A 9,856-nucleotide genomic window follows, 5' to 3' on the forward strand; every position below is an offset into this window, starting at 1 on the left:
GGGAGGCTTATACGGTATCATGAGTTTAACAGAACAAGGGAAGAATCTGGGGCTTCAAAGAGGAGGAAGATAGCTCAAAGGAAGATGGGAAGAGCAAACGCTTGGTGAACAAATGTTTGCCACTCCAAGCAGGGAAGACTTTCTGAGATTAAAAAGTTCTCTCCGGTAATAGCTCTCTTCCTGGCTTAGGTCCCCTAATCCAATTATTTTGAGCAGTTAAGGCAGAGGCAAGGAGCTTCTCCAGAGTCTGCTGGGTCTTAACTGCCTTCAGCTCAAAACAGTCTACCCACCAAAGGGGTACATTTGGGGAGATAGAATCCACTCCATCTCACTTTCCTTCAAGCAACATTTGCAGTAATTTTGAATCATATTAAAAGATGTATTTATGTTTAAGGAACCAAAGCTCAGAGACAGAGAACTTGATCAATGTGTCCTTTTACCACCTGCTCCCCATCACTCCATTGCTCCGTGGAATTGGACTTCCAGGATCAAGGGCAGATGGGACTTTGTTTTAATTAAAGTAGTGTTGCTTACAGCCTCTTCCCTGATAGCTCAGTTGGTGAAGAATCTGCCTGCAATGCGGGAAACCCTGGGTTGATTCCTGGTTTGGGAAGATTCACTGGAGAAAGGACAGGCTAAATTTCTGCTATACAGATTCAGTGATGCATATATATACATACACATCCTTTTTCATATTCTTTTCCACCCTGGTTTATCACATGATATTGAATAGAGTTTCCTGGGCTACGCAGTTAAGACCTTGTTGTTTAAGATGGACATTCTTAATGACGTTGTGTCTTGCATCCTCAGCAGACCGTAGCCTCCTCAACTCCATCAAGGATGCTGCGTCAATATGTTCGCCAACTTGGTCAGAAGCTGGTGTACAGGTGGCCACTGGAGCCCATAGAGGAGTCTGAGAGTCCCATGGCTCATCTAAACACCCTGGACCTGGTGGGCTTCGGTGTGGCCAGCACCTTGGGAGCAAGTGTGTACATCGTGGCTGGTGCAGTGGCCAAATACATAGCTGGACCAGCAACCATCATCTCCCTCTTGGTGGCCACCCTGTCTTGTGTGATGTGTGGGCTCTGCTATGCAGAGTTACGGGCCCAGGTACCATGCTCTGGTTCTGTGTATCTCTACAGCTATGTCACCATGGGACAACTGTGTGCCTTCATCATTGGCTGGAACCTCATCCTGTATTTAGTCATTGGTGAGATGATGGAGTGGGGGAAAGTGTGAGTTTTAAGATCAGGAAGCAAGGTGGGAGGAGGGTTGGGGTTTTCTCTCATTCACAAACACTTTGTTATCTACCTTGTTGAGGAGGAGGCTACCATTGGCAGGAAAACCCCACAACTTCATTGTACTCAGCTCTATTCCATTTCCTTAAATGACGATCCAGGAAACCAGAAGGAAAGGGGACTGTAGGGAGTGGGTGAGAGGGAGACGTGGCCCAAGACTCATCCATTCACCATACTGAAGTTTTGGGTCAGCTGTTGTCTTCGTGGGATTTTCCTTTACCACGTGATTTAAAATTTTCAGCTCTCATCTCCCAGCCTCCCTAGTCCCACTTCTCTGTGTTCTTCTCTTGCATAACATTGATCTCCTCCTAATTATACCAAATAGTGAGACCTATTTTGTGAGTTATCTGGGTCTGCCCTTCCCACCCCAGGAGGAGAAACTCTTTGAGATTAGGTACTCTGTCTTTCTTTCATAATATATCCCATGGCACGTAGTTAAGAATCAATTTATGTTTGTTAATGAATATTCTTCTGCCTCTGCAGGCACTGCCAGTTTGTCCAAAGCCTGGAGCATCACCTTTGACAGCCTGATTGGAAACCACATCTCTCAGGCATTAGAGGGGACCTTCTCTCCATATATGCCCTCTTTCCTGGCCACGTTCCCAGACTTTGTCGCTCTGGCCCTATTGCTGGTGATGATCAGTGAGAAGGGGACAGAGACAGGATGAGAAGAGTGGGGTGTGGAGCAGGAGCTGGGGAGGGAAACGCTTGGGTGGCAGAATGAGGGGGGTTAGGACTGGAAGGAAAGGTGGCAGGAGGGGAGGACACACACTGCTGTTTTTTATCCTTGGCACTGTTGACAAATTGGGCTGGATCATTCTCAGTATGGGGGGCTGTCCTACACATTGTAAGGTTTTTAAAACATCAGTGTTGGGTGTGGAGTAGCAAACATTCCCAGCCTTTACTCACTAGACACCATTGATGCCCTACCTGCCCCCAAACTGTGACACCGAAAAAGTCTCCAGACAGTGCCAACTGGTTGGGAAGCAAAATCACCCCCTCTGAGAATCATTAACTTAGACCAACAAGCTTCTTCCTCTGTACTGAGATCAAAGATTGCTTTGTTTTTCAGTTGAAAGGAAGTCCTCATAGCATAAAATTAATAATTTTATTATTATCTCCCAGCTTTATTTAGATATATATCACATACAGCATTGTATAAGTGTAAGTTATACAACCTGATGATTTCATAGACATGTATTGTGAGATACGAAATCAACCATCTGAAAGTGTACGATTCAGTGGCACTTAAAGTACATTCACTGTGTTGTGCAACGATCGCCTCCATCTACTTCCAAACATGTTCATCTCCCCAAAAGAAAGATTGCTCCCGGTACCTGCTGAGCAGTCAGTGTCCTCGCCACCGTCTGCAACTTCCCGCCCCTGGCAACCATTAGTCTACTTTCTCTTTCTATGGATTTATTTATTTTCAGTGTTTCATATTCCATCTATCCCATAGGAGTAATGCTTCTGGGCTCTTATGCATCACCCCTGGTCATCAAAGTGTTCACAGGCATCAACATTTTTGTTCCAATCTTCACGATCATCTCTGGCTTCATTAAGGGAGACCTGCACAACTGGCAGCTCACAGAACAGGACTATAGACTGAACACATCCGGATCCAGTGACATCTATAGGTTAGGAGGCTATGACCCTTAGCCAGAGTAATGCTTGTGAAGTGGGGGATGGGGCAGTGCAGAGCTGGGAATACAGTAGGAACTAGAGAGATCTGGGCTGGTGAATCCACATGAGCAGATGATGGGGGTGCTGGAGCCCAGGACTTGTGGTATGAAGGGAGGAATCCAGTATAGATGACTGAACACACCCTACCCATGTTCTTCCTCATCCCTTCTCTCACCATAGCTTGGGCCCTCTGGGTTCCGGAGGGTTTGTGCCCTTTGGCTTTGATGGGATTCTCCAAGGAGCAGCCCTGTGCTTCTACTCATTTGTTGGTTTTGATGGCATTGTCATGAAAGGTAACATGGTTATTGTGGGTCCCATCAGGGGCTTGGGCACAGTTTCAGCTGCCTTGGGAACAGGGGTTGGCAGATGGTTAACCTGCTTTGGAAGATGCAAGAGGAAAGGGGATTTTTTTTCTTTTTCTTTTTTTTTTTTTTTGCCTTCACTCCAGTGTGTTTTCCTGACCCAGTACTTCCACACGACTGCAGGGAGAGAAGCCCGAAATCCTCAACGTTCCATCACTTTGAGCATGGTGATCTCCATCTTCATCGGCTTTTTGGCGTACTCTGGTGTCTCGGCATCAGTCACCCTCATGGTGCCCTTCTACCAGATTCATCCTTACAGCCCCTTACCGCAGGCTTTTCTCCACGTTGGGTGGGACCCAGCCAGATATGTCATGGCTGTTGTCTTCTTGTGTGCTCTTTTATACAGGTCAGTGCCATGGTTTTCTCCCTGACTGTCAGATTCTCAGGCATCTGTCCATTGGTATGAGGGACAAGAGAGCAAGACACCTTACTCCATGTAGACAGGGGGGAGATGGCCTAGTCTATCCCTCTTCTCTATGTCCCCACACGTGTTTCCATTTTCTCTTCCAGCCTCCTGGGCACCATGTTTTACATGTCTCAGTTGATCTGTGCAATGGCCAAAGATGGGCTCCTTTTCCGGGGCCTTGCTCAGATCCATGCCCGCACAGGCACCCCTGTCATGGCCATGATGTCTTCTGTAAACCTCGCAGGTGAATACATGAAACACACTCCTTCTCCAATCAATTTCCTAACTTGGATATTTCTAGTGATTTCTCACCCACTTCTCCACCTTGTTTGTGCCTTCATTCTAGCCATGATGGCGTTACTCTTGGACCTCCGACATATTGTGGAACACATGTCAACTGGGATGATATTTAGTAACATCCTTGGTACTTTTTCTGTGCTTGTCCTCAGGTGAGGCTCCACTATACCTAGGCTGGGGGCCTTTGACCCATGGAGGTTGATCGGGAGGTAATTGTCTTCTGGTTTAACATCGCTTTCTATATGTCCTGGTCTGCTTAAGGGAGGAGAGAGATGAATAGATTGTCTGATGTTGGGTTACTAGTTCAGTTCAGTTCAGTCACTCAGTTGTGTCCAACTCTTTGCGACCCCATCGACTGCAGCATGCCATGCCTCTCTGAGACATCACTAACTCCCAGAGTTAACTCAAACTTATGTCCATTGAGTCGGTGATGCCATCCAACCATCTCATTCTCTGTCATCCCCTTTTCCTGCCTTCAATCTTTCCCAGCATCACGGTCTTTTCAAATGAGTCAGTCCTTCACATCAGGTGGCCAAAGTATTGGATTTTCACCTTCAACATCAGTCTTTCCAAAGAATATTCAGGACTGATTTCCCTTAGGAGGGACTGATTGAATCTCCTTGCAGTCCAAGGGACTCTCAAGAGTCTTTTCCAACACCACAATTCAAAAGCATCAATTGTTCAACACTCAGCTTTCTTGATAGTCCAACTCTGACATCCATACATGACTACTGGAAAACCATAGCTTTGACTAGACAGACCTTTGTTGGCAAAGTAATGTCTCTGCTTTTTAATATGCTGTCTACTGCTGCTGCTAAGTCGCTTCAGTCGTGTCCGGCTCTGTGTGACCCCATAGATGGCAGCCCACCAGGCTCCCCCATCCCTGGGATTCTCCAGGCAAGAGCACTGGAGTGGGTTGCCATTTCCTTCTCCAATGCATGAAAGTGAAAAGTGAAAGTGAAGTCACTGAGTCGTGTCCAACTCTCAGCGACCCCATGGACTGCAGCCTACCAGGCTCCTCCATCCATGGGATTTTCCAGGTGCCATGTGCCAAGCCATTGCCTTCTCCGATGCTATCTATGTTAGTCACTAAAAAGCCTCTTGATGAAAGTAGAAGAGGAGACTGAAAAAGTTGGCTTAAAGCTCAACATCCAGAAAATGAAGATCGTGGCATCCGGTCCCATCACTTCCTGGGAAATAGACGGAGAAACAGGGGAAACAGTGGAAACAGTGTCAGACTTTATTTTGGGGGGCTCCAAAATCACTGCAGATGGTGATTGCAGCCACGAAATTAAAAGACGCTTACTCCTTGAAAGAAAAGTTATGACCAACCTAGATAGCATATTCAAAAGCAGAGACAGTACTTTGCCAACTAAGGTCCGTCTAGTCAAGGCTATGGTTTTTCCAGTAGTCATGTATGGACGTGAGAGTTGGATTGTGAAGAAGGCTGAGTGCTGAAGAATTGATGCTTTTGAACTGTGGTGTTGGAGAAGACTCTTGAGAGTCCCTTGGACTGCAAGGAGATCCAACCAGTCTATTCTGAAGGAGATCAGCCCTGGGATTTCTTTGGAAGGAATGATGCTAAAGCTGAAACTCCAGTACTTTGGCCACCTCATGCGAAGAGTTGACTCCTTGAAAAAGACTCTGATGCTGGGAGGGATTGGAGGCAGGAGTAGAAGGGGACGGCCGAGGATGAGATGGCTGGATGGCATCACTGACCCGATGGGCGTGAGTCTGAGTGAACTCCGGGAGTTGGTGATGGACAGGGAGGCCTTGCGTGCTGCGATTCATGGGGTTGCCAAGAGTCGGACATGACTGAGTGACTGAACTGAACTGAACTCTGCATAGAAGTTAAATAAGCAGGTGACATTATACAGCCTTGACATATTCCTTTTCCTACTTGGAACCAGTCTGTTTTTCCATGTCCAGTTCTAACTGTTGATTCTTGACCTGTATAGAGATTGCTCAAGAGGCAGGTCAGGAGATCTGGTATTTCCATCTCTAAGAATTTTCCTCAATTTGTTGTGATCCACACAGTCAAAGCTTTGGCATAGTCAATAAAGAAGAAACAGATGTTTTTCTGGAACTCTCTTGCTTTTTCCATGATCCAGTGGATGTTGGCAATTTGATCTCTGGTTCCTCTGCCTTTTCTAAAACCAGCTTGAATATCTGGAAGTTCATGGTTCATATCCTATTCAAGCCTGGCTTGGAGAATTTTGAGCATTACTTTAGCAGCGTGTGAGATGAGTACAATTGTGTGGTAGTTTGAGCATTCTTTGGCATTGCCTTTCTTTGGGATTGGAATGAAAACTGACCTTTTCTAGTCCTGTGGCCACTGCTGAGTTTTCCAAATTTGCTGGCATATTGAGTGCAGCACTTTCACAGCATCATCTTTTAGGATTTGAAATAGCTCGACTGGAATTCCATCACCTCCACTAGCTTTGTTCGTAGTGATGCTTCCTAAGGCCCACTTGACTTCACATTCCAGGATGTCTGGCTCTAGGTGAGTGATCACACCATCGTGGTTATCTGGGTCATGAAAATCTTTCTGTATAGTTCTTCTGTGTATTCTTGCCACCTGTTCTTAATATCTTATGCTTCTGTTAGGTCCATACCATTTTTGTCTTTATTGTGCCCATCTTTGCATTAAATGTGCCTTTGTTCTATCTAATTTTCTTGAAGAGATCTCTAGTCTTTCCCATTCTATTGTTTTCCTCTATTTATTTGCATTGATCACTGAGGAAATCTTTCTTATCTCTCCTTGCTATTCTTTGGAACTCTGTATTCCAATGGGTATATCTTTCCTTTTCTCCTTTGCCTTTCACTTCTCTTCTTTTCACAGCTATTTTCAAGGCCTCATCAGACAACCATTTTGCCTTTTGAATTTCTTTTTCTTGGGATGGTTTTGATCACTGCCTCCTGTACAATGTCATGAACCTCTGTCCATAGTTCATCAGGCACTCTATCTATCAGATCTAATCCCTTGAATCTATTTCTCACTTCCACTGTATACTGGGATACAGTCATGAGGGATTTGATTTAGGTCATAACTGAATGGTCTAGTGGTTTTCTCCACTTTCTTACATTTCAGTCTGAATTTGGCAATAAGGAGCTCATGATCTGAGCCACAGTCAGCTCCTGGTCTTGTTTTTGCTGACTGTATAGAGCTTCTCCATCTTTAGCTGCAAAGAATGTAATCAATCTGATTTCAGTGTTGATCATCTGGTGATGTTCATGTTTAGAGTCTTCCCTTGTGTTGTTGGAAGAGGATGTTCGCTATGACCAGTGTGTTCTCTTTGAAAAACTCTGTTAGCCTTTGCCCTGCTTCAATCTGTACTCCAAGGCCACATTTGCCTGTTACTCCAGGTGTTTCTTGACTTCCTACTTTTGCATTCCAGTCCCCTATAATGAAAGGGACATCATTTTGGGGTATTTGTTCTAGAAGGTCTTGTAGGTCTTCATAGAACCATTCAATTTCAGCTTCTTCAGAATTACTGGTTGGGGCATAGACTTGGATTATTGAATTGTTTGCCTGGAAATGGACAGAGATCGTTCCGTCATTTTTGAGATTGCATCCAAGTACTGCACTTCAGACTCATTGTTCAACTGTGATGGCTACTCCATTTCTTCTAAGGGATTCTTGCCCACGTAGTAGAGATAATGGTCATCTGAGTTAAATTCACCCATTCCAGTCCATTTCAGTTCGCTGATTTCTAAAATGTCAATGTTCACGATCGTTATCTCCTGTTTGACCACTTCCAATTTGCCTTGATTTATGGACCTAACCACAGAAGGCAATGGCACCCCACTCCAGTACTCTTGCCTGGAAAATCCCATGGACAGAAGAGCCTGGTAGGCTGCAGTCCATGGGGTCGCTGAGAGTTGGACACGACTCAGTGACTTCACTTTCACTTTTCACTTTCATGCATTGGGGAAGGAAATGGCAACCCACTCCAGTGTTCTTGCCTGCAGAATCCCAGGGACGGCGGACTCTGATCCTGCTGTCTATGGGGTCGCACAGAGTCGGACATGACTGAAGCGACTTAGCAGCAGCAGCATGGACCTAACATTCCAGGTTCCTATGCAATATTGCTCTTTACAGCATCAGACTTTACTTCCAACACCATTCACATCCACAAATGGATGTTGTTTTTGTTTTGGCTCCATCCCTTCATTCTTTCTGGAGTTTTTTCTCCACTGATCTCCAGTAGTGTATTGGGCACCTACTAACCTGGGAAGTTCATCTTTCAGTGTCCTATCTTTTTGCCTTTTCATACTGTTCATGGGGTTCTCAAGGCAAGATTACTGAAGTGGTTTGCCAGTCCCTTCTCCAGTGGACCACTTTTTGTCAGAAGACACTGCTGTTATTATTGCCTTAATACCTCTATTCAGGTACCAGCCAAACCTGAATGACAAAACAGAGGAAGAAGTTGAAATGGAGCCTGAAGTTGAAGAACATCCTTTGGACTCTGTACATGTAGCCAGCACCCCAAGGATTCTAAAGAGTCTGTGGTTCCCTGCCAGCACCATCCCCATCCAGAAATCTGGCCAGATTGTCTGTGGATGTGCCTTCATGCTTGGTGAGTGGTGGAATTTCTCTTTGGTCCCATTCTTAAATTGACAGGATGGGGTGGGATTCTGTCTTTGGCTGTTGAGGAGGAGTCTTGGAGATATGATGGCCCTTCCTGATGTTGGTGGTTTCAGGGAGGGGTGTGATCCAAGGTCCTGACATCTTTGTCTTCTGGGTCCAGCCTGTTCTCCTCCACCTTGACCCTTGCAGTTCTCCTGCTGACCATCCTGAGCCTGATCCTGGCCCAGTGGCCCAACCAGGTGTTCTCTGGAGACCCCGGGCTCACAACAGTGGCTGTGCTACTGCTGCTGCTCATCACTGGGGTCACAGTCATCATCTGGAGGCAGCCTCAGGACCCTTCTCCTTTAATGTTCAGGGTAGGTGACCTTATGTGTCCAAAGTGTCCACCTTGGATAAATAAAGTCAGCATGCTTTGAGGTCTGAACATCCTCTGCTGGCCCAGAGAAGAAGACAAGTTGCTAAAACAAATGGACCCTTCCCTGATCCACACTCAGTGCTTTACATACACAATCTCAGTAGGCACCCAACATACAGCCTGAATTGGACTGAACTTGTCCTGCCCACATTGGGTAGGGTCTCCCTTTCAGACATCTGGAGTGTGTCCAGGAATAAACTGACTCTGCCCACAGGTCCCTGCTCTGCCTGTCCTCCCACTGGTGAGCATCTTTGTGAACATTTACTTGATGATGCTGATGACCCCAAGGACTTGGACCCAATTTGGCATCTGGAATGCCATTGGTAAGTGGTTTTCTGGGATAAAGAGGCTTATTGAGTGACTGAATCCAACCATCTTCCTACCACCTCCCTTAGACTTTGTCAGATACCATAACAGGAGGCTTATTTGGCATTTGTAAGTGGGCATTTTCCTTCTCATTGTCTCATTTCCCTACTAGGATTTGTCATATACTTTGGATATGGGATCCGACACAGCCTGGAGGAGAACAATGATCAACAGCCACCAGCCTCCACCTCCCAGACACTTGACAAAAACATCCCTGGTGCTGAGTCATCTTAACCTCAGGAAGTAGAAGCTGCGTGGAATCCTTTCAGGCACTGGAGGATCTTTTGATTCAAAGGACACTGTGAGCCTCTATGGACTGTGAAGGTGGAGGCACTTATAGCCTTGTATTTATCGTTCATGGACAAAGTGACTGTAACTTTATATAACTTTTAAATAAACTTTCTAAAGATTACGAAAGTGCAGCAAGATGATTTTCAC

General features: G+C 45.7%; 1 protein-coding gene across 1 annotated transcript; it reads left to right on the forward strand.

Annotated features, from left to right (window-relative positions):
• The first annotated feature begins 772 nt into the window (after positions 1-772).
• On the forward strand, positions 773-9,652 carry LOC128063021 (cationic amino acid transporter 3-like). Its single transcript, XM_052655564.1, has 11 exons — positions 773-1,210; positions 1,782-1,940; positions 2,758-2,935; positions 3,162-3,274; positions 3,467-3,689; positions 3,854-3,993; positions 4,096-4,198; positions 8,439-8,626; positions 8,827-8,993; positions 9,267-9,375; positions 9,531-9,652. Exons 1-11 carry the CDS (start codon positions 841-843, stop codon positions 9,650-9,652), a joined length of 1,872 nt encoding a protein of 623 aa, XP_052511524.1. The 5' UTR covers positions 773-840.
• The last annotated feature ends 204 nt before the right edge of the window (positions 9,653-9,856 follow it).

This window comes from Budorcas taxicolor, chromosome 18 (assembly GCF_023091745.1).
Source record: "Budorcas taxicolor isolate Tak-1 chromosome 18, Takin1.1, whole genome shotgun sequence".
NCBI lineage: Eukaryota > Metazoa > Chordata > Mammalia > Artiodactyla > Bovidae > Budorcas > Budorcas taxicolor.